At 49.0% G+C, this 27,156-nt stretch overlaps 11 protein-coding genes across 11 annotated transcripts; 3 read left to right on the top strand and 8 right to left on the bottom strand.

Annotated features, from left to right (window-relative positions):
* Positions 1 to 4,855: 4,855 nt before the first annotated feature.
* B0J16DRAFT_267208 (ankyrin repeat-containing domain protein) lies at positions 4,856 to 5,662 on the bottom strand (the record flags this gene model as incomplete). The annotated part of the gene is made up of 1 exon (XM_046123437.1): positions 4,856 to 5,662. A coding segment is annotated over one exon (807 nt), but the record flags the coding sequence as incomplete, so codon positions are not given.
* Positions 5,663 to 6,554: 892 nt separating this feature from the next.
* On the top strand, positions 6,555 to 7,744 carry B0J16DRAFT_414354 (uncharacterized protein; the record flags this gene model as incomplete). The annotated part of the gene is made up of 1 exon (XM_046133442.1): positions 6,555 to 7,744. Exon 1 carries the CDS (start codon positions 6,569 to 6,571, stop codon positions 7,742 to 7,744), a length of 1,176 nt encoding a protein of 391 aa, XP_045982560.1. The 5' UTR covers positions 6,555 to 6,568.
* A 228-nt stretch (positions 7,745 to 7,972) lies between these two features.
* Positions 7,973 to 8,718, bottom strand: B0J16DRAFT_398549 (uncharacterized protein; the record flags this gene model as incomplete). Its single annotated transcript, XM_046132395.1, has 2 exons — positions 7,973 to 8,566; positions 8,617 to 8,718. The coding sequence occupies 2 exons, from the start codon at positions 8,716 to 8,718 to the stop codon at positions 7,973 to 7,975; spliced, it is 696 nt and encodes a 231-aa protein (XP_045982561.1).
* A 57-nt stretch (positions 8,719 to 8,775) lies between these two features.
* Positions 8,776 to 9,147, bottom strand: B0J16DRAFT_383989 (uncharacterized protein; the record flags this gene model as incomplete). Its single annotated transcript, XM_046131381.1, has 1 exon — positions 8,776 to 9,147. One exon carries the CDS (start codon positions 9,145 to 9,147, stop codon positions 8,776 to 8,778), a length of 372 nt encoding a protein of 123 aa, XP_045982562.1.
* Positions 9,148 to 9,869: 722 nt separating this feature from the next.
* Positions 9,870 to 11,252, bottom strand: B0J16DRAFT_267773 (FAD dependent oxidoreductase; the record flags this gene model as incomplete). The annotated part of the gene is made up of 2 exons (XM_046123458.1): positions 9,870 to 10,976; positions 11,043 to 11,252. 2 exons carry the CDS (start codon positions 11,250 to 11,252, stop codon positions 9,870 to 9,872), a joined length of 1,317 nt encoding a protein of 438 aa, XP_045982563.1.
* A 1,144-nt stretch (positions 11,253 to 12,396) lies between these two features.
* On the bottom strand, positions 12,397 to 14,582 carry B0J16DRAFT_286450 (peptidase S8/S53 domain-containing protein). The gene is made up of 3 exons (XM_046124097.1): positions 13,519 to 14,582; positions 13,333 to 13,468; positions 12,397 to 13,282 (listed from the first exon to the last, which is right to left on the bottom strand). Exons 1-3 carry the CDS (start codon positions 14,439 to 14,441, stop codon positions 12,536 to 12,538), a joined length of 1,806 nt encoding a protein of 601 aa, XP_045982564.1. The 5' UTR covers positions 14,442 to 14,582; the 3' UTR covers positions 12,397 to 12,535.
* Positions 14,583 to 16,233: 1,651 nt separating this feature from the next.
* On the top strand, positions 16,234 to 17,237 carry B0J16DRAFT_371820 (uncharacterized protein; the record flags this gene model as incomplete). Its single annotated transcript, XM_046130434.1, has 2 exons — positions 16,234 to 16,249; positions 16,410 to 17,237. Exon 2 carries the CDS (start codon positions 16,422 to 16,424, stop codon positions 17,235 to 17,237), a length of 816 nt encoding a protein of 271 aa, XP_045982565.1. The 5' UTR covers positions 16,234 to 16,249; positions 16,410 to 16,421.
* A 460-nt stretch (positions 17,238 to 17,697) lies between these two features.
* Positions 17,698 to 19,715, bottom strand: B0J16DRAFT_286452 (Aldehyde/histidinol dehydrogenase). The gene is made up of 3 exons (XM_046124098.1): positions 19,439 to 19,715; positions 17,966 to 19,385; positions 17,698 to 17,910 (listed from the first exon to the last, which is right to left on the bottom strand). Exons 1-3 carry the CDS (start codon positions 19,586 to 19,588, stop codon positions 17,735 to 17,737), a joined length of 1,746 nt encoding a protein of 581 aa, XP_045982566.1. The 5' UTR covers positions 19,589 to 19,715; the 3' UTR covers positions 17,698 to 17,734.
* Positions 19,716 to 20,299: 584 nt separating this feature from the next.
* B0J16DRAFT_398565 (uncharacterized protein) lies at positions 20,300 to 21,252 on the top strand (the record flags this gene model as incomplete). Its single annotated transcript, XM_046132396.1, has 2 exons — positions 20,300 to 20,442; positions 20,498 to 21,252. The coding sequence occupies 2 exons, from the start codon at positions 20,300 to 20,302 to the stop codon at positions 21,198 to 21,200; spliced, it is 846 nt and encodes a 281-aa protein (XP_045982567.1). The 3' UTR covers positions 21,201 to 21,252.
* Positions 21,253 to 21,292: 40 nt separating this feature from the next.
* On the bottom strand, positions 21,293 to 22,841 carry B0J16DRAFT_286457 (pyrroline-5-carboxylate reductase dimerization-domain-containing protein). Its single transcript, XM_046124099.1, has 2 exons — positions 22,322 to 22,841; positions 21,293 to 22,267 (listed from the first exon to the last, which is right to left on the bottom strand). Exons 1-2 carry the CDS (start codon positions 22,359 to 22,361, stop codon positions 21,387 to 21,389), a joined length of 921 nt encoding a protein of 306 aa, XP_045982568.1. The 5' UTR covers positions 22,362 to 22,841; the 3' UTR covers positions 21,293 to 21,386.
* A 112-nt stretch (positions 22,842 to 22,953) lies between these two features.
* On the bottom strand, positions 22,954 to 27,130 carry B0J16DRAFT_286460 (pyridoxal phosphate-dependent transferase). The gene is made up of 6 exons (XM_046124100.1): positions 26,720 to 27,130; positions 25,859 to 26,666; positions 25,699 to 25,810; positions 24,934 to 25,022; positions 23,867 to 24,608; positions 22,954 to 23,815 (listed from the first exon to the last, which is right to left on the bottom strand). Exons 1-6 carry the CDS (start codon positions 27,011 to 27,013, stop codon positions 23,011 to 23,013), a joined length of 2,850 nt encoding a protein of 949 aa, XP_045982569.1. The 5' UTR covers positions 27,014 to 27,130; the 3' UTR covers positions 22,954 to 23,010.
* Between the last annotated feature and the right edge of the window lie 26 nt (positions 27,131 to 27,156).

Genomic DNA, 27,156 nt, shown 5'->3' on the forward strand with positions numbered 1-27,156 from the left:
GATGCTTATCTGACCTTGGGGAAACAGCAAAGGTAAAACCGAGACTGGATTGAAGATAATATTCGGAGCCGAGATAACACTCTCGGCCGAATTTGGTAAGACATGATAAGATAAGAAGGCTTAAAGTGTTCGAGGTCTAGACACTATCCAATGCACTGTAGAGGTGATAAGATAGTAGATAAGATAAGTGAGATTACAGTGCGTCAATCGTCGAAATTGTCCTAGGGACTGTGCAGCGATAAGATATGGGATAAGATAACAACAACAAAGAAACATCATCTTCACATCACTCAAGTGTGGACATGAAGTCACTGCAAGCGAAGAACATATTTGAAAGAAAAAAATTGATCTATGAAAGCAAAAGTGAAAAGCAAAAACTAGAGACAGCCCAATAGGGTGGGTGAAGCGCTTTTGAGTCTTAAACAACACGACTTGAGATCAGAACACCAAAGACGTGAAAATATTTCTCACTTTGATGTTCGAGACCTACTTTGCAAATCTGGAGAGGCTCTGGGTACTTTCTTTGTCAAGATCGTCCTGGAGCTCGGTCTGGATCTTGTCGAGCTCTTCCAACAGCAGCTGAACCTGTCTGCGGAAATCCTTGATGCCAAGCTTTCCCGTAGGAATCTTTGAAACGTCAGTACACATCAGCTTCGTATGAAGTTCCTCGTTGATGGCATCCATCCGTTCGATCTTCTGGGCAGATCGCATGTTAAACTCGTTCTCTCGGCCCTCCATGGCTTGATTGCACTCCTTCATGGCTTGCTTGTAATTCTTCCTGGCTTGAGCGTACTTAGCATTGGTGTTGAGAGCAGGCTCGTTGGAAGAAGTTTGAGTAGCAGCAGGTGCGGGGCTCTTGGCCTGGGAACTCTCGTATGCGTTAGTGGAAGACATGGTTTATGTTTGTGATAGAATGTTATAGGTGATGGTTAGGATTTGCTTAGTGATCTGGTTGGTGAGTTGGTTGATTGTTCTTTGTGTGGATATGCAGTTGTGTGTGAATGTCAAAAGCAGTTTTACAAGCAGGAAACTGGAGCTTATATGTCAAATCAGGTGCAGGGGATGGATTCGTGTTCATTGTTTCATCTGATGTGAATATAGAACGTGGATACATTGGCAAGCGAATGGTGTAGTTGCGGTCGCTGAACAGTGGCTTTCTTGGAACAAGTGGCATATCAAGCATACCAAGAAGCATCGTGGCTTGTTCCTCCGCTCATATTCAGCTTCTGTTCGTGTGACTTCCTCAACCGCATAACCGTTGGAGTATCCGTGCTTAAGCTGAGTCTTTGACCACGGTCCAACTTTTTGTTGTCAGAACCGTGATCCCTTTCATCTTTCGGACGTTCATCTGCGTCCTTACCCGAGGGCTCTTTCAGAGAGTCAGAATGTCCCGAGAGCCCCCGGCGAGCAAACTCAGAGAAAGAATGTCTGACGCTCGGATTGGTGACGAACCAAGCACCCAGGTAGATAATAATAGACACTGCAAGTGCAACGAGGACTAAGTAAAATTAGCAATAATGCTTTGATAGATGAATTACTGATCCGAACTCACAGATCACAGCAAAGACCCAGCTTGGGGTTTTCTGAAAGGAATCCGCATCCAACGCGAACAAAGAAGAAAGGAATGACAAAGGTAACTGATTGGTCAGTGTTTAGTACCCAGAATAGCAATATCGAACTTACGAAGAGAAGCGTGGCAAAGGTAAAAGTCATGAGGACCTTGTTCTGATTCGCTGAAATCTGTGCTTGCTCGTTCGCGATTTCACTTTGTTGTAGCGATAACGTCGTGTTCAGCTGGTAGATACAGTAGTCAGCAAACAGTCATTCTCTATACTAAATTCTCTTGAACTTACTGCTGACTGTATCCTGCTGGCAACCTCGTCCATCTCTCTGATATCATTCTCGACATAGTCTGCTGAGATGTCTAAATTTCTTTTACCCCTTGCAAGATTCCTCTGAACCACCCGCTGAAAGCGAGCAGCTGACTTCAGGATGTTTAGTTCGTCGCGGACATCTTTAATGTCGCAAAAAAGCTTCTTGGCCTTCTCAATCGACTTTCTCATTGCTTCCTCGCTCCATGGCTTGTTTGTACTCTTCCAGAATGCGAGTGAGCTTTGGCGTCGGCGGGATAGGCTGTGCGGTTCCTGGCCCTGTGTGTCTTGCCGCCCCCGTGACGTATCTGGAGCGGAACGGCTAAGGGTATTGAAGATCTCGGTCTCGTCTCGGCCCTTTAGCCTAGTTAGCTATGTGATACTTAGAGCGAAGAGAGTACTTGCAATGCTGTTCATATAGTTCGAAAATATCTGACTGATAGACATCCTGGCCTTTGACTTGGGCTTTCTGTCGTAAGAGCCCACACAGTAATCGACGATGATCTTGGCCATCGCGTCCGCGGACTCTGGCTGCGAGCGATTGCCTCCGTACTCGGCCTGTTTATTGAGTTGGTCAAGTACACCTTCTACCAAGTTGTCATGATTGTCATCGAGTGAGCAGGAGGAAGCACTCAGTATCCATTCTACAACACCCTCAGTTAGTGCAAAAACATCAACAGTGTCCAGGACGTACTGTTTCCAACGACCCATATCCATATTTGGTTGACTCTCAACAAGGTGAAGTGGTCCTCATCGTCGGCTCTTTCTAACTCTTTCAAGAACTTGGTAACGACCTGATCCTCGTTACGGTTGATTCGGTCAGCATTCGCCTTGCTGTCCAAATCTGGTCCATATTGTTCGTTGTAAAAGTTGTAGTACCATTCGTCGAGAGTCGGCGATTCGTGAATGACTGAGCTAGAGTAGGCTCTTAACAGAGAATGGTAGTTTTCGAAGCCGGGTGGCTTAGCCTGTGGTTTTGTGCTTTCCCTGTAGTGTGTTGAGAAGCAAAGGTAAGGCATCTGCAGACAACAAGTGAGTATGGTAACAGAAAGCTGGCAGTAGCTAGGAACTTACATATAAGGCAGACGCTGGCATAATCTTAGAAGAGCTCTTCTCAGGTTGGAATTCTTCCACCTTGGGCAGCTCCTCACTTCCATCCGGCTTGTTTGTCCCTTTCTCAGACTGGGCTCCGTCAGACCCTGGGTCTTGCTTTTGTTCCGAATGTGTACTCTCCACCTTCGCAGTATTGTCGTTCGTAGACCTAACCGATCCCGGTCGTGATTCTTTTTGTTCCTCTTCTGTGGTATCCTCTCGCCCTTCCAAGTCATGGCTCGAAGTATCAGTTCCATCCTTGAAGGGGTTCCCTGCTTGCCTCTCACCGGTGTCTTCGCTTTCAGAATCATTAATCTGTCGCGCATCGTTCACGTCTCTGATCACAGCACGTGGCTTCATCATTCGTGATGGAGTTTCACCATCAGGTACCTGGATCCAGCTGTCTTGGAAAAATGACTTCAGTTCATAGTACTCTTCCGGACCGCATCCGTGCTCAATCGTGATTCTTTTAAGCAGGTCCTATTTGATGCATTAGCACCTCACCTGTGAACTGGAATACAGCCTTTGTTGTGAATACCTTCATCCATACAATCTGCGTGTCTGTCAGTGATAATCAAGAATGTATCTTCGAGTTCGGCACTCACGTTCGTCGCTGGCAGATGAATCCACCTAAATCTTGGTTCTTCACCGTCGTTCATGACATGATCCTTTGGCAGGAGACCCTTACTTCTCATAGCCTCTAAGTCGCGCATAGCGCCCCGCATGACATCGGTTGGCCCCTCTCCGTATATAATTTCCTTGACTGATCGGTATCTTCGAATCACTCCTGACTGGCCCCTGTTCTTGTATAGTTGGACGACAATGGCGTCGTAGTTGTCTAGGATGTCATCCAAACCCTCACCAGCCTTTGGCTCCTTGTACTGACTGTAATCGTCTGCATGAAGCTGCGAATAAGGTGGGTCTCGTAGAATATCACATACCAGGCGCAGACTGTCGGGAACACTCTCCTCGTAAGCCTCCATCGGGTTATTCTTCTGTTCAGAACTGAGGTCCAGGCCTGCGATATTCATGATTGGTTGGTCCTTCCCATGACGCGCAGGCGTACTTGTATCTGCCTTCAAGTTCTTCTGAGGTTTCTTCATTGGGTGTCGATTTGTCTGCTGGGAGTTCATTTTCTTGAGTGAAGCTAGAACGGCTTGGCACCTGTCAGAAAGCAACCTGTCGCGATCTGATGCGGCAAGGAGGAGCCATATCACAGAGGGAAGGTGGTGAGATAGACGTGGCTGACTCCAGCTTTGGATGATGTCCAGAACCATATACCGGGCTAATCGTAAGGTATCCTCAGCCTGGTCGCTCCGAGGTGACTGTCGTATAAGTTTCGAGAGGAGTGAGGCGAATTCCTGCCTTTCCAGCATATCCTCCAACTTAAGCTGTCTGACAGCCTGATGTTCCTGGGCGTTTTGCTTCAAAGCTTTACCCCTGCATATATGACTTAAAAGCCCACAAAATCGGGTTGGGTCCTTATGGCCCATGATGAGGTCCATGGGTGTCTTCTCTTTATCGTTCTTGATGTGCGGGTCTGCGCCGTGGTCCATTAGTAGGCTGATAACCTCGCCTCGTTGGATATGCTTGAGGTTTGAAGAGTCCTCATTGCCAGAATCGTCCGGCTCATAGTCCCCTTCCTCACTTTCGTAGTGCCCGTACCACACACGTGCGTCACTAGCCAGATGTAGAGCAGTACTGCTGTCCGTCCCCCTGACATTCACTATCGCACCTCGATCAAGCAACAGCTGTAACACACCCATGTTACCCCGTTTACTTGCGATGTGTAAGGGTGTAAGCCCCCCTTTGTCTTGATGATGGATAGCCTCGCCCTTTACATTCAGCAAGCCGCTGGCGGTGGCCGCATCTGAATACCGAGCCGCGAAGTGCAGTGAAGTCCAATCATCATTATCGCGAATGTCTACCTTAGCGCCGTATGCTAGTAGCTCGGGAATGATCGCTTCATTGTGGTATGTCATGGCAAAGTGAAGTGCCGTGCAGCCATCTCTATTTTGGATGTTTGGGTCTACTGTTTCCTTGAGAAGTAGCGATAATACCTGTCCATGTCCTTTCCAAATGGCATGATGCAGTGGGCTCCAACCATCAACGTCCGTACAGTTAAGGTCGGCCCCTGCTTTAATCAGTTCAGAGGCCATCTCAGTCTGACCCCAGGTAGCCGCTGCGATCAGAGGTACATAGCCATACTTGTTATCACTCTGGTTGATGTTTGACTTGTCGCTGTCCAAGAGATGCTGGAATATCGTTTTGTAACCGCCAGAGATTGCCAAATGCAATGGTGACCAGCCATCTTCATCGCCAACTGTCGCCTTCGCACCTTTAGACAGTAGCAACTCAACGATGTCGGTATATCCTAACCAAGAGGCAACATACAGTGCTGTTCGTCCCTTATCATCCTGTGCTCCATGATCAGCTCCATTGTCAAGCAGAAGCTCAACAATAGCTCTGTAACCTTCGGAAGCCGCCAAGTGCAGAGACTGGGTCTTGCCTTCGGTTTCAGCGTGAACGTCAGCCCCATATTTAATCAGCTCTGGAATGGCTTCATCAATGCCATTTACAACGGCAAGTTGAAGAGCAGTTTCATTATGCTCGCTCTTGGCATCTACATTCGAATTATCCTTTCGAAGATAAGTACGTAGCTTGTGTAGAGCTACACCTCTGGCAATTTGAGATTCCATTGCCATTTCTACAACGATTCGGTGAAAGATCAACTCATCGCGCCGGATCCTGTCTGCGCTTATGTTTTCTTCGGCGCGCTCGATACCCAAATTGGAGGCGACATATTCCGCGTGGGTAAGTGGACCAGCCGTCTTTGCCTCACCAGACTCTGTATCCTGTAGTACTGGGATAGGTATTTCCTCTGACATGTTTGAGGGAGCAAGAAGGAAGAAAGGGAGTTAGATCAGATGAGGTGCACCGGAAGAGGTATTGATCGAGTCTTGAAATGTAGCAGGCGGGGGCATTCCTGTATTTCAGATCTTTGACCCCCCCGGAAAGTAATACGGAAAGTCATCTTTCGTAAGACTTGCCGCTGATGCTTCTATCTCTATTGGGAAGACCTGTGCTGTAATTGGATGGTTTTCTGTATATCCCTCAACCATGCAGGAGCTGAGTAGAAGTCTGACCTCTGACAAGAATCTCACGGGGTGATTGGTGGCCTGATTTTGGCAGTCGATAAATTGGGAAAACAGGTGTGGGATCACTGAAAACCCTTGTAATCCCGACATATCACCTCAGTTGGGGTGCGAGCTTTGCTGCTGACAGTCACTTAGTGGGACCTTATGTCGAATGGCGGTATTGTTGAAGCACTGATACACCTGCACACCACTTTGACAGACTACCACACATTATCCAGGCCTGCTGTACGGAGGGATTGAGAAAACTTGTTGAGGGCTGATTTGTTCGGGTATGAGATGCATGAGAGCCAAGACAGAAGTTTTGAGGCCATACAACGCCACCAACAGCTTTTTCGTCGCTGGCCATAAGCGTAGTGAATCCAGGTTGCATTTAAGATGCCATACTTTCCCACTTTCCCAAGTTCCATTCTTAATCCACGATCACCCAGTCATCCTTGTGCCTAGTTCATGATGGCTGACGATTCAAAAGTCCAACAGTCCTGGGGGTTACCCGACCGCAGTGGCCAAAATATCACAACTTGGACAGAACCCCCCTCTCTCAATGGTCTACAAATCGTCTCTACAGCTCCGTTGAGTAAGAAGGATAAGAAGAAAATGAAGAAAATCAAAGAAAGGTCCAAAAACCCGGAGGTAATCCAACAGCCAGAGGCAATTACCGAGCCTAGCCCTGAGAACGATCAAATCATCCCGAAGGAGGAACCTCCTGTGGAGGCACTATTCCCTGACCCTGAAGAACCTGAAGAACCCGAAGAACCTGAAGAACCTACCGAACCTGAGGAACCTGCCGAGCCTGAGGAACCTGCCGAGCCTGCCGAACCCGAGGAACCTAAGGAACCTATCTACGTCCCGGAGCCGAACATTGAAAAATTTCAAACCCCCGAGGAGGATGGTGTTGGGAAGCCGTTCAATTCCTGCCAGGCCAATGACGCCCCACGTCCCATCTATCTCAATTTTAATGCGCAGCACAGACTCATGGTCTTCCTTCAACAGAAGCTGGAAGAGATGTGCTTTGTATTTTGTCAGCACCACATGCCTCAAACACTCCTAGACAATGGCTGGGACTGCCCCGAGAGCGCAGAGCTGCAGAACTGGGTGGCAGCTTTAAAGAAAGAGCTTCTATCGACTCTTCGACCCAAAGAACGCAGAGCTTTTACAAGTTCTATGTCCAAGATTCGTGACATTGCTGTCAGTCGCACCCGCATCAACAACTTTCAGCTGGAGGAGCTATTGTCCGATGCCTTGAAGCTAGCCATGCTTCTAGAACAGGATCAATATGTGAATACGATCAAGAGAGTTCGGGAAGGCATAGAAGAGACCCATAGATATCTGGATGAGGAAAGGAAGCAGCTAGAAAAGAGTTGCAACTTCAAGCTGGGAGAGATAACGGCTGCTCGCGCCAAACTCGATGACTTGGAAAGGGCTACAAAAGCGGCATATGATAAGAGCTTACTCACCCGTCACAACAAAGCCCGATCGATGGTCTTACAGTCTGTCCAAAACGCTGAAGCGCTCGAACACAAGATGGACCCTGACGATCGATCAGTCACGATGTCGAGTCTGGATCTGGTGAATGATTTGGAAAACAGTCTAACGCTTGACGAAGATGGTGGAAAGTTGTTCTAGGGACATCCATCGCGCTGCATCTAGTCTATCTAGGAGCTGGAGTAGTAGAGAAGCGGGTCAATCTAAGGCCACATTCTATTGTTATTCATGAGGGAAGTGAGTTGGGGTTGCATTTAAGATACAACCAAGATTAGTGCTACCACTACCCTCTGTAGCCCAAACCTGAATCTGAGTGCGGAATAGCTGTGGGTTACTAGTATCCATGAACCCGATCGATATTGTCTTCCTTCAATTGCATTGCTTTTTACTGTCATCTCTCCCCTCCTGCGCGCTGTTCCGCTTGCGTTTGTCGGAAGAACTGGAGTCTTCCACTCCGGCAATGACCTGCGCAAGCTCCCGTAAATAGTCCAATTGCGTTAATAGGCCGGCCTTACAGGCAGTCTTTTGTTGCGCAAGGTCTTGCTCAAGTTGACCCATTCTGTTAGCAAACTCCTCCACGGTCTTGTTGTGGATTTGGCCTAAGCCGTCAAGGTCGTTTGTGACCTTTGCCAGAGCCGTCTTGGTATTCTCGTGTTCTCGCTTCGTGATCTGTTGCTCCTCGCGCAAAGCTGTAAGATCTTTGTCCAGACAAGCGATCTGATTGTCAAAGGACCTTCTCTGCGCTGCCAACTCGTTTTGGACAGCTTGTACCACGCGACGCTGAAAAGAGGCAAAGTCGGCTTCTTCTTCCTGTTCCAGTGTCTTGGTAATGTTCAGAGAAGGCTGAACAGCCTTGGACTTTCGACTGACCGGAATGAAGTTCCAAGCGGTATAAATCTTCATTTGATAAGGAGTCACCTTCTCAGATGTCGTAGGGTCGATGGTAGCTGTTCTCTCAGTATCCTATTATGATTAGAATAAAGATATCGATACCATATGGCATGATTACTTACAAGCTTTTGTTGCTCACTATCATTCGTGTTCTTGGAATGGGATTCTTTCTGGTATTGCGCGAAAGACTCGCAGAACGTTGCCTGTTCTGTTCGGCAATCCATTCCGGCGGGGTAGAACACGGCATCGGCTGGGAACTGTACACCCCAGTGACGAGATACCTAAACTCGGAATGGCTCGAGCTGGCAGTTCCCAGATCCGTAGATACAGGATAAGTAGAACCAATCAGGATAGCTAATGCTTGCCGATGCAGGAGTCCTCTTCGACAATCGTTTGTAGAGGAGACAATCGCCAATGTCATCCACCGCGGCGGGACTCAGTACATCGAGGTACCACAGAGTTTGCTCAGCAACATGATCAGCAAGATTGGGGGCGATGTTCTTCTGGATGGCGATGAAACCATTCTGAATGCGGTCAAGGGCTTTGCTCATGGTGTCATTTTGCCAATGGAACTCTTCACGCAGGTCAGCCAACGACGCTGTGAAGGCCTTTGCTGCCCCAGGGAAGAGGTTGACGGGCGCAATATCATCCATGATCTATCGCGATGAGTTACAAACATGAGTGGAAAGGGATCTTGTCAATCTACATACGTAAACCCTTTCTGTCACAATCGGCCAAGAGAAAGATCTCCCCAAGGAAGCCTCATAAGGGAGCGAGATTGAATGATAAAGTGCTGCAGTTCTGCCATCCGGTAGATGAGAGAAGAGGCTTTGTATGACTGGACACAAAGTCTAACAGCGAGCAGAAAGAAGAGTTTCACGATGTCCAAGAGGGACGGTGGAGTGAGAGGCGGAGGGTAAAGGTTGTTGGGCCTGAGAGGGAGCAATGATGAGGAAGAGAAGAGTGCGTTGAGATTTAGGGCTTGTCAATTCAGAAGCGAAATGAAAGCATACTGCTGCCGCCTAATAACTGCAGCTGGGAAAAGAACAATAAGATGATCAATATGCAGGCAGTGCAGGTGGGTGTCAAAAGAATTGTCGTCTAAGGCTTAGGATACAGAAATAAAATAACCTAAATTCTGGCCTAAACTTGCATAAGGTGACTAATTCCTTTCGTCTCTTATGCTCTCTGGTCAACTGTTTTGACCCTGGGTGGGCTCTAGTACAATAAATTCCTTCTCCGAATGTTTCCTCCTAACAAACTGGTAGTTCATTTACCGGACGGATGGCTTTGGCTTTCTGTTCAACTTATCTTGACAGGTTTGAAGCAATATAATTAGTTGAAAAGTGTGCACGCAGTTTGCATCAACGGACGCCTAGAGCTTAGAATGGCCAGCAGGTTGAATATCAACAAGCTCCTTCGAGTTACCCAGCCTCCAACTTACAGCACCACCCCAGTCACCTTGCTTCTCATCCGTCTTTGGGTTCTTCCATCTCCATCTTGCAACCGGCTGCTCGCCTTTATCCGACTCTAGAAGATCTTTGACCCATTCTCCAAAGATGGGGAAGAATTTGAACCCATGGCCGCTATCGCCGGATAGGAAGAGCACCGAAGATGATGTATTGGGCACATAGTCGATGATAAAGTCGGAGCCTACAGTATCGGCGAACCAACAAAGGTTCTTCTTGACAAATGGTCGGTCGGAAAATTGTGGAAGAGTCTGTCGTACAAGCTCACGAAGCTGCTTGTCATCATCCCCAGGCAGAAAAGCGCTTTGTTTGAGATCTGTAGGGGCATGGGAAACTCCCGTCTTGGGGTCGGTGTTGATGAAGCCACCACCCATGGGACAGAGCTTCAATAGGTTGGTCTTCGGATCAGGCTCGAAGAAGAAACCCAGGTCACGAGCGTAGGTTACTGGGATACCGCGTAGCGCAGCCGTTTCGTCATCAGTCAGATGAAGATGGGCGACGGACCATGACTTCGCCACGAGTTGCTTTCCGATCTCAGGTACGAGCTTGGCACCCGCTGCGCCAACTGATATGACGACAAATTTAGAAGGGTAGAACAGGCCACCTGTAGTCTTGGCACCCTTTGCCTTCCTTCCGGAAGAGGTGTTCTCGTAAACGATCTCGGATACAACTCCAGCAGTGCCGAGGATGTACTTCACGCCCTGTGCCTTGGTAGCCTGGTAGATAGAGCGTAATGCCGAACCAGAATTAGCGTATCCATCGAATCTGTTAAAGTAGCCGGTCCAGCCAGGGAACGAGCTTTCGTTGTATTGCCATGCTGCGTCTGCAATATCCTTCTGTGAGTTGAGAGGAGTCAAATGGGGCTTGAGACGAGGATCTCGTTCAGCAGCGGCACGGAAGCGGTTGAGGGTATCATGGGCTTCTTTGGGTGCATTGCCTGAGACACAATGAAGGAAGCCGACTTGATGGAAATGAGGTGCGAAGAAGGGAGTCTGCCAAGCCCTGATGGCTTTCTAAACCGACATGCATTAGCCTAGTTCCGTGAAGCCACCCGGAGCATCGATGTTGCTACTACTAACCACGGTAAGGTCCTGGTATAAAGGGTCTTCATATTCAGCTCTGACAATCTTGTTGAGGTCATTGGCAGCAGACCACCGAGAAGGGATCTCATCATCTTTGTCAAGCACAGTGATGTCCTTGTATCCAGCCTTGAGAAGATGGACGACAGTCGAAAGACCAAATGCGCCACCTCCGACGATGAGGATAGGTTCGGATTTGGCGACACTCATGGCGTATATGGGATGTAATTTAAGCTATAGTCAAGACAAATGGTATGGGCGAAAGTAGTTGACATTGGCGTCTGTATCTATACACCATCCCTCATGCAAGAGTCGGTCTCACGATGGGTCGATTATGGGCTTCATTTGTCCAGACTTCCCCAGAAAAGGTAAAAATAGACCGAGTCATGTGGGGGTGACGACGCCATTCGCAAGCCCAAGCCGAGAATAGGTGATATCGGGAAAGCTGCCGATACTGAGATCGGCTTCCAAAAACCCCATGATAAGTGTTAGTGGCGATTTAGTGGAGCTGTCGATGAAATCCGGGGTTAGCGTAGCCGCCAAAATGACGGGTGTTATCACTCGTATCACTTATCGCCCTGTACTATCTAAAGTACAATTATGAGCACCAAAGCCTCACTCTTCTTGAAGCAAGATAAGAAACTTGTCGTAAGTGATAAGTTACAGCGCTATTAAATGAGAAATACAATTCATTTAGTAACGATGACCGAAGAGCTGATATGAAAAAGAAAAGGGCTATGTTTCGAACAGCATAAATGAGGCATGCTGTTTCATTGTGGTGGCAGTGTTCAGCCTTGCGTGGTGAAAGGCAAAGCTAAATGGGTGGCAAGAGAAGAAGGGAGTTAAAATAAAATAAAAAAAGACACAAGGAGTGGGCAGTCGGATGGGTAGAGGGGGCCAGGAGGAGAGGATAGGACCGGGGTAGGTGATTGGGGGGTTTAGGTTTTTCTTGGCCTTTATTCTTTTGTTTCTTTTTGTCTTTTTTTCCTTGCTGTTTTTTGTGTCCGCTCTTTTGCTCTTTCGCTTTTTTCTAAACATCGGTTCTATGATGGATCCCACTGCACCACTCCTTGTTGAAGGTAGATAGAGTTAACTCATTATATAAAGGGGGGCCAGGAAGGCAATCGAGCGATAAGACTTTTTGGAATTTCTTGCATTCGAACGGATGAGCAAAAAGGAGAGTGGCGCAGCGGTTGAAAGGAGTTTTAGGTTTGGAGATAGAGAGAGTTATAGGTTCTAGGTAGGATTCCGCTGCACCACTCTCCTTGAAGGCATAGTAAGTTATTTCAGTATAAGATGGACAGATAGACTGGCCAGCCCACATCAAACGTCACGGGATCAGAATGAATCCACTGTCCGGAGCAAACTCAATAACCCCCTTAATGAGGCTGATACATTTATCATGCTCGAATTCAATTATCCATACGATATGTCTACGGAATATATATACATACGTTACTTGATCCAGGATAGGCCCTCTCTATCGAGTTCAACTAAAACTTGAGAACCAAGTCCTTGAGCTTTCCAAAGTTGGGTGTGCCATATCCAGTGACGGGATCCCAACCGGCAGTAGCATTCCATCTCGCGCCAGGAACAACCCCAGATCCCTTGGGCTCAGGCTTGCCAGTCTGAGTGTTGTTGCCATCGCATCCAATCGCATAACCGCCAGTGATATCAGTCAGAACCTTGGATCCATGCTTGTAGATAAGGGGGTTCAACCATCCCAAGCTTGGCTTACCAGCTCTGAAACGAGCATCGTTCAGCAGACCAACGATGGCAGCCCAAACGGGAGCAGCAGCACTGGTACCTCCACTGCCACTCTGCTTGCCAGCGTAGATAACCTCGTAATCAGGCGAGACACTGTGGCCGGCAACATCAGGGAAACCTCGGCCTTCCCAGTTGGTGTAGGGACCGTAGTACTTCTTTGTCTGCTTGGAGACAGTCTTCATGTATGTCTTGACAGCCTTGTCCTGGTAGCTAGGACGGGAGAAGTACTTGCTGAAACCTCCAGAAGAGCCCTCCCAGGCGATCTCGGGAGTCACATCGACAGTACCGCCAACGGAGGTGAGGTATGGGCAGGTAGCTGGGAAGATGGCGTTGAACTCGACGGTTTTGTAATCGGGAGCGAGACATCCAGAACCAACACCAACGTCACCAGATGAGAAGATGACACTGATACCTCGAAGGCCGAGAAGACCAATCAGGTTGCAGGTAAGAGTAGCATACTCACGAGGAACGCTCTGTTGTAGTGTCAGATGAGGTAAGAATACAGGGAAAGATGTGAACTTACGTCTTCCTCATCACCATACGAGGTGGAGACGACGGCAGGGAGGTCCTTCTGAGACAGAAGATAACGGAAGAAGGGCACATAAGGCTCATTCTGGTTGTCAGCAGCAGTGGGCTGGTCGATATTGGGAACGAAAGGACTGAAAATTGTTAGTCATCTGAAGTTTTTAGACGATCAAGGCCGACATACGGTGCACCGCCAGTGATATACTGAGTGAAAGGAAGAGGGTGGGCAATGCCAACAATGTTCTCAGCATCGAGATCAGCCTCGCCATAGGCCTTGTTAGCAGGGTTCTGGTCATCAGTGCCATTGTTGATGAGCACAGTTGTGAAGTTCTGCTCAGGAATGCCAAACTTCTCTTCAAACGCGAAGACATCGGAGTAAAGAGCGGATTGGCCGAGGAAGCTGCTGAAACCAATGGTGCTTCCAGAGTCAGCCTTAGGAGCGTAGTCGCCGATGTTGTACATCTGCTTCAGGCAAGAAGGGGTGATGCTCGTTTGGCACGAAGCATCAACAGAGCTCTTGGTAGGCTTGTCCTTGCGCTCGGTGATGGTTCGAGCTGGATGAGGGACAGGGTTGAAAGCAACCGTGCCACCAAAGTTGGTGCTGGGATCGACGAACTGAACGTGTTCCGCAACCTCATCAGGGATGGAGTAAGACAGAGTTCGGAGCTTGGTCTGTCCCTCTTTGGTGTAGAACTGATAGTCGCCACCGAGCAACTTGTTGGCTCCCTTGACGTCAAGAGCAAAGTCGATGAAACCACCGTTGACCTTGTAGTGCTTGACACCATTTGACTTGAGCCACTTGGTCACTGAAGAAACGGCTTCCTTGGAGGGAGAAAAGGCGTTTGTGACTTCATCCTGGGAAAGCCATTGGCCGTAGTTCTTGCTGTCGGGGCTGGAGAGGTCAAGAAGCTTGGACTCGAGCTGATCGACACCTTGCATGGTCAGTGCAATACTGAAGACCTGCTGCTTTCCGGAGGAAGCAACTCGAGCAGTCTCGTGGACCTGCCAGCCTTGAGGGACTTCGGCATGGTGAGAGAACGATTTGCCAAAGGTTGTAGGAAGAGCAGATAATGCCAGCACGAGGCACTGGGATGAAGAGATATACATGATGGTGGTTGGATGTCACTGAAGACCCCGGATAAGCGAAAGTAAAGACTGGATAGAGACAGGATACTACAACAAGAACAAAGTAAATATTCGAAGGAACTTCTCTCATTCTTATCTATTTCTCCCAAATGGCTATCATCGTCAATGCCATCATCCACGCGACTCTGGATAACACGGCATCGCAATGGAGATATCATCCAACAAAGGCCCTTTGTAAATACAAAAGGGCTCCGGGGTTCTTGGCACGAGCTTCTCAATTGGGACAATTTTCCGTTTCGCGTTGTGCAGATCATGATGGCACTTAGCCTCTCTGGGAAGTTATGCAGGGGCAACCTGTGGAGACATCTACGGCTCAACGGCATCGGTAGATGGATATGGCGACATTTAATCCTAGAACGTGAACTGATAGGGTGATGGCGATGACAAAAGTGCTTGGAGTTAAGATTAGGTGATGACTGAAACGGGCGCGATACTAACGTTAGTAGCCAATTGATAGTAGCATCATAAGGGACGAAATAGTTTAATAACTTTATGCAAGTTTAGACCAGCTTTTAGGCCTTTCTTTCTTTAGCTGCTCTAAAGCTTAGGGTACCTGGTCTAATACAATTTAGAGCATTTATGAAAAGAGATGCTAACTTTGTCTGAATGTCCGGACGCTTTGTTCAAGTCACCCCGAACGCACCTTTACCATCTGGGCCACCGAAAATGTCATATCACGCTGCAAAAGGGAAACTCGGGGTTAGCGGCCAAACGTGAAGCCAATCACTTTCTAGACTCATGATTCACCCTGACTGGAGTTGAACGAATGGATTTGGACTGATCCTGTAGAGGCTGGTCGAATGTCAAGGTCGGATGAGCTGCACCGTCCTGACAATATCGCACCAAAACCTGCTCCGAAGATAGGACATTGAAGCCTTGTCGAGCTTCATATGCCTCAATCAAGGGCGAACCATGCCTCATATCGTCAGGGGATCTGCGCGTGTGCCTAGGTGCAGCAAATAGTTTACTAAGGACATGCCTGCCTTGGTCAAAAAAAGCACACTTCCTCGCCATCTCGTCCTTGGCTTCCTGGATTCTAAAGTTCAACTGGTTGATCCGTCCTTGGACATTGATGATACCACCACGGAGCCTACAGTCGCAAAATAGGATTACCTCAAACAATCGCGGAGGACGGACACGAGAGGCGGTATTTGGAGCAATACTCACCGGTACTGGAATTTACTTCCCCATGGTATGGTACGTTTTCATAGGAAAGTTCATTGTCAAAAGCGATGGTGGCTCGGCCGTTTTTGATGAGGATGGAGGAGTCGTTGGACTGGTGTTTACTAGACACAAGATCAACAAATCCTGCGATGATGGATGAGGCTTATCATTCCCATCGAGCTTATCCTTTAAGCCATTATATCATTTTCAAGGGCGCCTTTGAAGCGGTCCGGGTGGCGCAAAATCGTGGAACCCATTCCCATCGCCTGCAAAATAGCACACGTTGAAACGTGTTAGCGAGCATCGTCAAAATCAATAATACGGTTTGCTTACGCGAGTTTAGTCTGTCCCTCTGTGGCATGTCGTGATATTGTTGATGCTAAGCTTTTGAAATGCTTCCAAATGTTAGGTCACTCGAGAAAGTTTGCGTCATGCGACCTATGAGTTAAAGTCAAACAATCTTTGGCTTTCCGCAGGCCGCGGTCTGAGTCATTCCCCACCCTCATGATGATTACAGTTCAGCTGCAATTCTAAAATTCTATAAATACACGATGAGTTCCCCTGCTGTCTTCACCTTCATTCAACATCAATACAATTCTCGCTAGGTACGAGATCCCCCATTCTATCACCATGAGGCACTATAAAGGGAGAAAGCAGCTCTTCCAGTTTCACTGAGAGGCAGGGCTTTTGGTAACAATACTTTCTTCCAACTTACTCATTGCCTTTCCGAACACCATTCCTCCGCCCCAGCGCTAACCCACTAAGATCCTAACAGTCATGGAGTCCAAGAAGGATTCAGCATCCCATTCTGGGTCTGGTTCCCAGAAGCAAGGGTCGATACCATCCACAGTCGAAAGCTCTAGAACAACACAGCCACGATTCGATGTCATAACTGCTAGGTACCGTGCAGCCTGGCCAGAGCTCCTTTCAAACCGCGGCGTCGAAGTGAGTAAAACCTCGCTGCCATCGTTCATCGTCCCCCACGTAAGCACCATCGAAGAAAAGGCCAGAGAAATCCTCTCCCGATACCAAATCAAGTTCGAGGATGAAGATGAAGATGAGGTGGAGATCCAGCTTGTGGATCAAGGTCATTACACCGAAAGCATTCCCACTCTTCGAATTACGGCGCCTTGGTCTGTAGACAAGCAGGAGGACTGGAAGAACGCTGTCCACGACATGGTGGAGGCCATATATAACATCTCTCAAGGGGCCAAGTTCGATCATACGACAGTCCACGTCGACATGAAGGATCCCAGGCTTACAAAGAGGATATACTGCCATCCGGTCGAGGAATCGTTCTGTGACGATGCCGAATGGGACACCATTAGAAAGGTCGTACGCCAGCGACTCAACGCTTACAATGCAACAAGGGGGGAGGTGTCGGTTATTACGCTATTTCGCTATGGTGTACATGAGCAGAGAGAAGCAAATCCTGTTACTATTTCCATCGGCTGTTTCGAGGATTCAGACGAAATAGGGTGGCTTGAAGTTATTGACGACATCCAGATGAATATTGCCGAGCATGGGTGGAAAGATGTCTACATTCATATGGAACATAGCTGGGCCGAGTGCTATGCTGGCTTATACGACTGATGAGTATAATCGCAGTATGTAATGTATTAATCTGACAGTATCTGGTCATGGTTTGGGGAGATCTGGGGGCAGCCAACTTTATCACAGGTGCGGACTATCTGAGGGTGTTTGGAATGGCACCTACTGAGACATGGAAACCCTCGCCAGCTGTTCTACACCTCTGATTACCTTCCATGGCTTTTTTCTTATGTCTGACGGTCAGGTTCTTGCGGATGGAGAAACAGAGAGAGGCAAACGGCACGAACATCAGGAACCCTACGACGAGGCTAAAAAGCTGAGGAGTTCAGGTACTTCATACGGTCTTAGACTACCCTTCATCCATTCCATCTAAATTACTCTACAGCTTGGAGATCATTGTAGTCTAGTGACCTAAAGTAGAAGCAAAATATGATGCGTTCACTTGCTAGCCAGTTTATACCACGGTGCTCGATATGGTCATTAACGTTTTATTAAATCATTCCTAAACTTTTGTACAGATCTAGATGCTTGTGCTAAGTCTATTGAGTGTTGGAAGGGTACAGGTACTCGTTCAGCTCAAAGAACTCCTCCTTAACCAGACGAGGAGACACGAAGCGTCGGAGCATGTCGGGGCTACCAGCTCGGTCGTTGGTACCGGAGCTTCGGGCACCACCGAAGGATTGCTGGCCAATGAGGGCAGCTGTGGTCTTACAGTCTAAGAGAGATGTTAGTAAATTGCACGAGATAATTGTTAATTGGCGGAGACTTACTGAGGTAGAAGTTACCAGCAGAGTAGCGGAGGGCGTCCTCAGCTTCACGGAGAGCAGCACGGTCTTGAGCAAAGACAGCACCAGTCAGGGCAAGACCACCACCGTTCTGGTCGATGTTCTTGAGAAGAGGAGAGAACTCAGAGTCCTTGTAAACATGGACAGCGAGGACAGGACCGAAGATCTCCTCGTTGAAGAGGCGGTGATCGGGAGAGTCAACCTGGTAGACAGTAGGCTTGACGAAGTAACCAACTGAGCCGTCGTACTCTCCACCAGCAATGAGCTTGACCTGAGGGTCCTTGTTGCTCTCGTCAATGATCTTCTTGATCTTCTCGAAGGAGCGGCCGTGGATAACGGGGCCCATGAAGGCTTCAAAGTCCTTGTCGGGGCTACCCTGGGTAATGTTCTTCATCTTCTGAGTCATGAGAGAGAAGAACTCCTTGGCGCGCGACTCGGGGACGTAAGCGCGGGATGTAGCAGAGCATTTCTGGCCCTGGTACTCGAAGGCGCCACGGATGGTGTGGTTAACGACGTTGTTGATGTCGGCTGAGGGGTGGACGAGGTGGAAGTTCTTGCCGGAAGTTTCGCCGACGACGCGGGGGAAATCGCGGTATCGCTTCTCAGCAATACCCTGGCCGATCTTGCCGTAGATGGAGCGGAAGACATCAGAAGAACCGACGAAGTTGAGACCAGCGAATTCGCGATGCTGGAGGACAATGTCGGTGATTTCGGCGGCGTCACCGGGGACGAATTGGATGACATCCTTGGGAAGACCAGCTTCCTGAAGGATCTTGTAGATGATGGTGCTGGGGTGGATGTTGTACTGAGAAGGCTTCCAGAGGACAACGTTTCCGAGGATAGCGGGCGCAATCAGGTTACCACCGATGGCGGAGAAGTTGAAAGGCGAAACGGCGTAGATGAATCCCTCGAGAGGTCGGTAGTCAATGCGCGTCCAGATACCATCTGTACCACGCTCGGGCTGCTTGCTCATGATCTCAGCGGCGTAGTGACCCGCCAGTCTGAAGAAATCCGCCAACTCAGCAGCAGCATCAATCTCGCCCTGCCAAACATTCTTGCCCTGGCCAAGCATAGTAGAAGCAATCAACTCATAGCGGTACTTTGTTGTCGCCAACTCGGCGGCGCGCTGGAAGATGGCCGCTCGATCAACGAACGGTGTGTTCTGCCAATCCTTCTTCGCCTTGAGGGCGGACTCGATAGCAGCGCTGACCTGCTCTTTGCTGGCGAGAGGGTAGTTTGTGAAAGTGGTGGCATGCTCTGCGGGGAGGACTTGGTCCTCGTTGGCGTGGATCTTTTGGGAGACGCCGTTGAAGATGATCTCGCTCTTGACAGGGAGTTCAGAGCGGAGCTTCTTTAGGGCGGCTTCCACCTTTGCTCTCTCGGGGGAGTTCTTTGTGTATGTGGGCTGTCCAGGGCGTCAGTCAATTGATTATCAGAGTGTCGCTCTGTTTTACTTACGTTGGGCTCATTGCGAGCAGCGGGAAGTCTGAAGGGAACAATCGTAGCATTGCCGCGTTTTTGAACGGAGAGCGCAGGTGCTGAAGCTCGCACTCGGCAGAGAGGAGTCAATCGTCCCTTGGACGTCAATGCTCGGACGGAAGAGGCCATTTTGTGTGATGCAGGTAGTTTGAGTGAGATGGAAACTCGTACTGCTTCAAGCCAGAGATGATTAGAAGAATGATTTGTTAACAGTGGAAAGAGCGAATGGCTTTTTTTATGCTGCTTGACATCACAACATTTCACACGCTGAAGTTTACAGCTGTCGGGGCACCTGCCGAAGGTTTTAGTGGGCGTTTTGGCGTGCCTTACCCCGCTGAGGCTTGGGGTACCCCGCTGGAGTGAAAGATAGTGGGTGACCGGGCAATGATCCGACTGCAGAGGCGCTATCACGAGACCCAGATCTGAACCCCGCGTCCTGTAAAGGGAAATTCTGGGCGTGAATGAATGACCCGGGATCTGCCCCGATGGCTAGATTGGCGATTGTGCTTGTCTTGTTGTCGGTGTGGGGTCCCGGGTTTGTGCGTCGGGATTGCCATGCGATGATGGTGTAGCGTCGTAGCGTTGCTGTCAGTGTCACCGGCAGTTAGGAGGGTCAGCTGGGGAGTGAATGGAGAGATGGCTAGAAGAGATTGCTTGAAGCCGCAAGGAAGCGCATCCGATTTGGAGCAGCCCGAATTGGTAGAGGCTTGGGTGGTACCCTTGGTTGCCCTTCTTTGCAGTATGCTCAGGATGCCGGCATTCTTCAGTTGAAGCATTCACTATACTGATCTCACGAATTCTGAGCCTCATTATTACTTTGCAGTCACTATTGTTCATAATATGGAAAAGCATCAAGAGAAGCATGAAGATGTCGTCCAAAACACATTCAGTCGCAACCATCTATGGAAGCCCGTACTGGGCGACCTAGCAGCAGCAGCAATATCCGCAACATTAATAACACCAGTCATCACAGTCATCGACCAGTAAGCCTCACTCACTCACCAAAATCCCATGATACCCTCACTAACCAATCACCAGGTCAATGGTTGAAAAAGTCTCTTTCAATAGACCACTAGCATCCGGGATGAAGCTCAACAGCCTACACGCTCTCAAACATCCGGGGCGCTTCATCTTTGGTCGCGCCTTCGGCTACGTCTGGGCCCTTTATGCAGCTACATACGCTGTGTCAAACTCATCAGATACACTAGCTCATGAGTTTCATAGAGCGGCTGTTGGGACAATTACTTTCGTCAACACGATGATCATCAATGTTCCTCTCGGTGTGTTGAAAGACGTGCGCTTTGCTCAAATGTTCAGCGCCTCTTCTACACCAACCCCTAAAACTGCACCTGTTGCAAAGCCAGGCGTACCAAAAGCTGCGACGCTTGCATTCCTTGGAAGAGATGCTATTACCATCTTTGGCTCTTTTACCATGGCTCCTTGGCTCTCTGCGCTTATACCAGATAGCCTGTCGTCGAGTCCGCACTCTAAGGCTGTCATATCTCAGTTGACAGTGCCTATTTTCTCGCAGTTCTTTGCCACGCCAGTGCACCTGCTGGGGTTGGACCTGTACTCTAGGCCACGCGGTATACCGTGGGTTGAGCGTTCGGCGCAGATCCGAAGGGACTTGTTCTCGGCGACTATCCTCCGGTCGCTGAGAATTATCCCGGCGTTTGGGGTTGGGTGTGTTGCTAACATGGAAGCTCGGTCGCGGTTCCATAAGATGTTCCAGAAGATCTAGAAGGGCGCTCTGGGAAGGAGAAGGACAGTGATGGCTGCAGGGAGTGGCAAGGTATGGGTGTATCAAAATGGCTAGTGTAGTAGATAAGACATAGTTGGCATGGTTGTAAATTGTATGAACATGGTGGCGGACAGGTTGTTTAGTACATAATGAATGCTTCCTTTCTTCTACCGTACCTGACTAAGTCTATGAAGTAGGGCGTGTATCGTTCACATGAGTAGTGGTTTCCATCAACCGCGCCGTAGTGACAGCCTCCCTTAGTGCCCGTCCAAGATGGCCCCTGACGCCAGCCTCTTCCAGAACCATGATTCCTCCAATGGTGCACCCCTCAGGCGACGTACCCTGATCTCTCAGATCTCCTGGCTGCAATCCACTCTGCAGCATAGCCGCTGAGCCCTTCATGGATTGATAGATCATTGTCTGAGCGTCGGCGCGGGGAACACCTACCGCTACGGACGCATCAATGAAGGCGTCGCAGATGACAGCCCAGAATGCAGGGGTTGAGCCTCCGACTGCGGTTGTGGCATTCATCAGACGTGGGGGCACTTCAACGGTCTCGCCGATGGTTGTGAAAAGAGCTTTAGTGAGATCACGATGCTCTTTTGGGACTTCTGGCTCCGAAGGCGACTTCTCGATGGCGATTAAGCCTTCTGAGACCATGCATGCGATGTTGGGCAGTGTACGGATGACCCATGCTCGACCAGAGCTGTTCTCCTTATTGGTTTCGCTGCCATAGATGGTGGACTCGATTTTCTCTTTTGTCCAGCCTGCGGCTACACTGATGAGGAGCTTTCCAGATAGAGCATCTCGAATGCCATCTTGAGTGAGAACACTCTCGATATCGGCAGGATCGACACCCAGGATGACCACGTCGGCTTGTTGAACAGCCTTAACATTCTCGCCGCGTGATACAGTCAAGGTGCTGCTGTACTCTGAGAATTGCTCATTGAGCTTTTTCTCTGAACCCTCTGAGCGCACACAAGCGATGATCTTGGTGAAGGGTAGATCTGTCTTGCCATTCTTGAAAGCAGGCAACAGATTCTTCACAATGGGCTTTGTGATGTTTCCTGAGAGATTCAGTCAGAGTGTGACGCTTCAATTGATTGGTCGGAGTAACGTACCTGTTCCCAGGATGGTGAGTGTGGCATTGCTCAAGCCCATGATTGCGTTTGATGTTTGTTGCAGTGATACGGTTTGATACGGCAGAAGAGATGCGCAATTTTATTTGTCGGTAGATAAAAACAATTGATGAGCAAAGAACATGTGGACAAATAAATTGATCTTGCGACACAATAGACCAAACCTTGGAAGGAAAAACGTCGACAAGTCGTGCAGAATGCAGATGCAGCTGCCCTTTGTTATCTCTGTGAGGGGTCGACGGGAGGGCTACCGATGGTGATGTCGTCTACTGTGGAGCGCTAAACGTGGGGAAGAAACCCTCCGCGGGGTAGAGCTACGGGATTGATACCGGCGCCACTATCAACGCTACAGGTGCATTGGAAGCCTGCCTGACAGGAGATGAGATATGACATGAGAATTAAGTCAGGGCGGAAAGATCTTGTGACACTTGCTTGGCAAATTAGAACTGCAGAAGTATCATGTTTGGTGGTTGGGGAAAGTTTGAGACATTCTAGCGTTATCAGTGGAATGCGGTGAAGCAATTGAGTTTACGGGCAGACAGGTCACCAAGCAGAAGTCAGCCATGAGATAACACATTTCATCACAATCGAGGTCAAGATGCAAGTAGCAGTTTAACAATATTCCAATTTTAATAGCTAACCAGATATTACTATCAATTCAATTGCTTTTCTTAGGCTCTCCAAAAAGTAAGCCGTCTCCAAGCCTCATTCTTCAGCGCCGTGTACTCATCCAACGTTCTCGAAGCCGCATCCCGGTTTTCCATAGCGCGTCTCGTCAAATAAGCCATGCACTCCCCCAAGGTTCCCCACGTAGTGCACTTGTACACTTCAGGAGCAACACCCTTGTCGTCCTTTAGCTTGAGCAGGCCAAAGCTGACCTCATCTGACATGCCGTGTAGCTGGGCAAACTTGACGGGTACTGTGGGGAGGTTGGCCCTAGTGCGCTGTTGGTGCATCTCGTGCGCTTTGACGAGGGAGTCTTTGTTATGGCTGGCCAGGAGGAGTTGGGCGGAGGGGAAGGGTTTGGCGTTTGAGCCGCCGAAGCCAAGGAATTCTTGACGGAGTACGCCTTGGGCGATTTGATCGTAGTTTTGGTCTGTGTGCTCCTTTGTGTCGTGAATGAGAGAGCGAGGGTCAGAGGCCATGTAAGCACCACGAACAACCTTGACACCAAGAGTGAAACCCTTATCAGCGGCAATCTGGAGATGCTTCTTGAGGGTGTCTTGTGTGCTCTTGAGGTAAGCCTGGTATGTGTTGTAGAGAACGACGTTGCCGTTGGTGTTGAACTTTTCTTGGAGCTGCATGCCAAGACGGAAGATGCCCCATTGGTAGTGCTGGGATTCGGCGTCAATGAGGATGTATGCACCCCGGTCCTTGGCTGCTTGGGAGATTTCGTGGCATGCGTCGACGAATTGCTTGGGGAGCTGTGTGTCGTTGTGGAGTGCTTCGCAGACACCAGGTCCAGCACCAGTGAGTCTAAAAGTTGTTAGTCAATGGCAGCAGTACAATGAAGCTACCGTAACTTACTTGGTGGCCAATTGATCTCCCTCTCGGAGTAGCTCAACCGTCTTCAATGTTCCATCCCTCCATGCCGCGATGTTCTCACACCATTGACAATCATTGTCCTTCGAAACCTCAATTCCAAGGCCTTGCTCTTTTCCAGTCTTGCAATCAAACACAGTCTCTTTCGCAAATGTGAGAATTGTTCCCTTGAATCCCATATCCTGCAATGACTTCATGGTAGCCTGTGTCTCAGCCGGCGTCTCACCAGCGCAGAATTGTTTGTAGAAACTGTGCTTAAGAAAATACTTCAGCAGCGGGTTGCGAGAGACATTGAAAAGGTATGGGTTGCTGGCGTGGGAGAGTCTTTGAAGAATGTGGAGAGAAGGAATGAGGAGCCATGGTCTTGATGAAACGGCGTTGATGAGGAGGGATCTGTAGAGAACCAGAGGAGGGAGTTCTGATAGAGGTGTCTCAGCACCCTTCACGACTGGTGGGTTGGTGCGCGTCGCTTCAAGCGCAGCGGCAGCGTTGGTGGTGGCTGTAGAAGAGCATCGCAGAAGAGGAACGATACTGCCTCTGCGCACTCGAGGTCCGAGTGTGAGACTCAAGTTCCGGGCTGCCCGGGACTTGGTAGAGATGTTGCCCGAAAGCGCGGTTGTCATGTCAGGCGTAGTAAGTGAATTGGTGATTCCAATGTTCAATTGATGGTGTCTATGAAGATGAAGATGAAGAGATGACAGATGATGTCGACAAAGAGGGGGGCATTCTTATTCTACGATAGCCTTATCATCATACATCCCTTTAGACTTTCAGTCTACCCTCTCATAGCTTGCTAACTTACACCGGCACCCCAACCGACACTCTTTTTTTGTTCTATGATAACGCGGGGAGCGGGGTAAGGGGTCACACGGACATGGCTTGATACGGTATCACCAAACTCAATCAGACCGTCATTTTTTGTTTGTCTAAGGTAAGTTAGGTATCAGTCTAGACCCCAAACCCCAGAGCGGGAGGGTTTCCCGATGGTCACTCAACCCCACATTCGTGACTTATCACGAAGCCATGACCTCTTCTTAAGTCGGGAATGGCACCGTTGCTTTCTTCTAGTGGGATCTCGTTTAATTGCGTTGGTGGGTTAAACTGGATGCGGTAGTTCGGTGGCGGCGTCGTGCATCGGCTTCTCGAAGCGAGGGCAGGGGTTGGGCGTCTTTCCGTTGCTTACCTCGCGCTAGAAGTATCATGCATATTGGAGACGAGTTGCAGTATCATCGGGGATGAAGATAAGCATCGCTTTGTCCTGAAAGGGATTTTGTGGCGTAGTGTTGGGCGGCTACGAACGGGCGTCTCTATATGGTAATGGTCTTTTGTCATTGACACGCGTGTGGAACATGGCGTTTTCTTCCGTGGGGGATCTAGATCTACTTCTCTTCATCGATCAAGGGCAAGTTCAGCCGAGTCTTGTTTAGAAAGCCCTGGTACCTTTGCGGTGATACCGAAGAAGCCAATCACAAACGTGATTCAAGCAGCTGATAAGTCGCAATCTGAACATGAAGTTACAAGCTCAAAGATACTGGTCTGGCAGTTAAGTCTCCATCATTGTGCATGGCTTCAACGGATCCGCTTCTTTTCACAAGAGTGTCCATGTACCAAGTCTTCGTATCCTGAGTCTCGAATGGCATTTTGGTTCGCAATCTGTGATTGTCATTGTGATGTTTTATCTGTATACTTTGCAGAACCTGTTCCTCAGAAAAGCTCAAAAGAGTCTCGAGAAGTAATCACGAACTTCGTAACAGCCTCGTCGCTAGTGGACCAATCGTCTATACATTCATAAATTTTTGGTTCCATTTCTCTAAGACTGGACACTTCTAACCACTTCATCCAATGCCTTGGCTACATACTCAACATTGTGTTCGTTCAAACCCGCTAGACTAATCCTTGAAGTATCCGCCATGTAAATGTGATATTTCTCTGCGATTCTGTTAGCTTTGGTGGTGACAAATACGGCATCCTACTGACCTTCAAGACGTTCAATTTGGGCTTTGCTGATCCCAGTGTACCCAAACATGCCAGTCTGATTCACAATATGCGACCAATCGCCCGGCGTCTCAAGTCTCACTAGCCCATCGTAAAGTTTCTTCCTCATAGATCTGATCCTCGATGACATAGTCACCAGATCTTTCTGCCACTGCTTCATCGTTTCAGGATTGCTGAGGACAGTAGCCGCGATTCGAGCACCATATACAGGTGGGTTCGAAACAGTCTGTCTTTGCGCGTTTTGCAGAAGTGAGAAGACTGTGCGCTTTGGCTCTTCAGACTTTGTCACGATCGCTGTCAAACCGACGCGTTCACCGTACAATCCCATGTTCTTGGCAAATGACATACAGATTGCAGCTTCGAGACCGAGATCTTCGATGAGATACTTGATAGCCCAGGCATCTTCGTCGTAGTTACCCGAGTTAAAGCCAAGATAAGCTGAGTCGATGATAGGGAAGATCTCGTTCTCTTTGATCACCGCAGCAATTTGCTTCCACTGGTCGCGAGTCGGGTCGCAACCGGTTGGGTTGTGAGCACATGCATGAAGAACAACAGCTGATCGCTTGTCTGCTGCTTTGAGAGCTTGGATGTAGCCATCAAAGTCAAAGGCTCGATCCTTGTAGTAAGGCGCTTTGACAACATTGAAGCCAATCTCTTTGAAGAGTAAATCGTGGTTCGACCATGTTGGGTCAGTAATGATGATATTCTCAATGCCCGAGTTTGCCTTCCGAAGGACCAGACCAGCTAGGAGCAATGATCCCGTTCCAGAGATGGATTGGCAGGTTGCGATCTTCACGCATAAGTCAGTGGGCTCATGTACTCCTTGATCGTCTGGACACTTACTCTATTCTCTTGATAGGCGCTAGTATCATGAAACAGTAGCTTACTCGCCTCATCGCGAAAGCTCTGGAGACCCTCGATAGGCAGATACTCATGCCCAGGATTGACGACCAACTTCTCAGCCTCCCTCACAGACGGCAAAACCCATGGCTTGGCATTCTCATCTCGGTATGTACCTTGACCGAGATTCACTTTGTGGGGGTCTTGGTCTGCATTGAAACGCTTCGTGACTTCAAAGATGGGGTCGGGTGGGATGTATTGTGCCGCGCCGAATGCGGAGTGCTGTTGGACACCCATGATGTGCTGGGATTTGGGGAAATTTTGGCTTAGAGTAGTAAGTGCTAGTGAAATGAATCGGGCTCACGGAGCGACTTCTCTTCCTTTTTGTTTCGGTGTCGGCGATAGGGATTGTCGTCGGATTATGAGTCCCGGTGTGGGGT

Source organism: Fusarium flagelliforme, assembly GCF_020744385.1.
Source record: "Fusarium flagelliforme strain FIESC 12 MPI-CAGE-AA-0113 chromosome Unknown B0J16scaffold_4, whole genome shotgun sequence".
NCBI lineage: Eukaryota > Fungi > Ascomycota > Sordariomycetes > Hypocreales > Nectriaceae > Fusarium > Fusarium flagelliforme.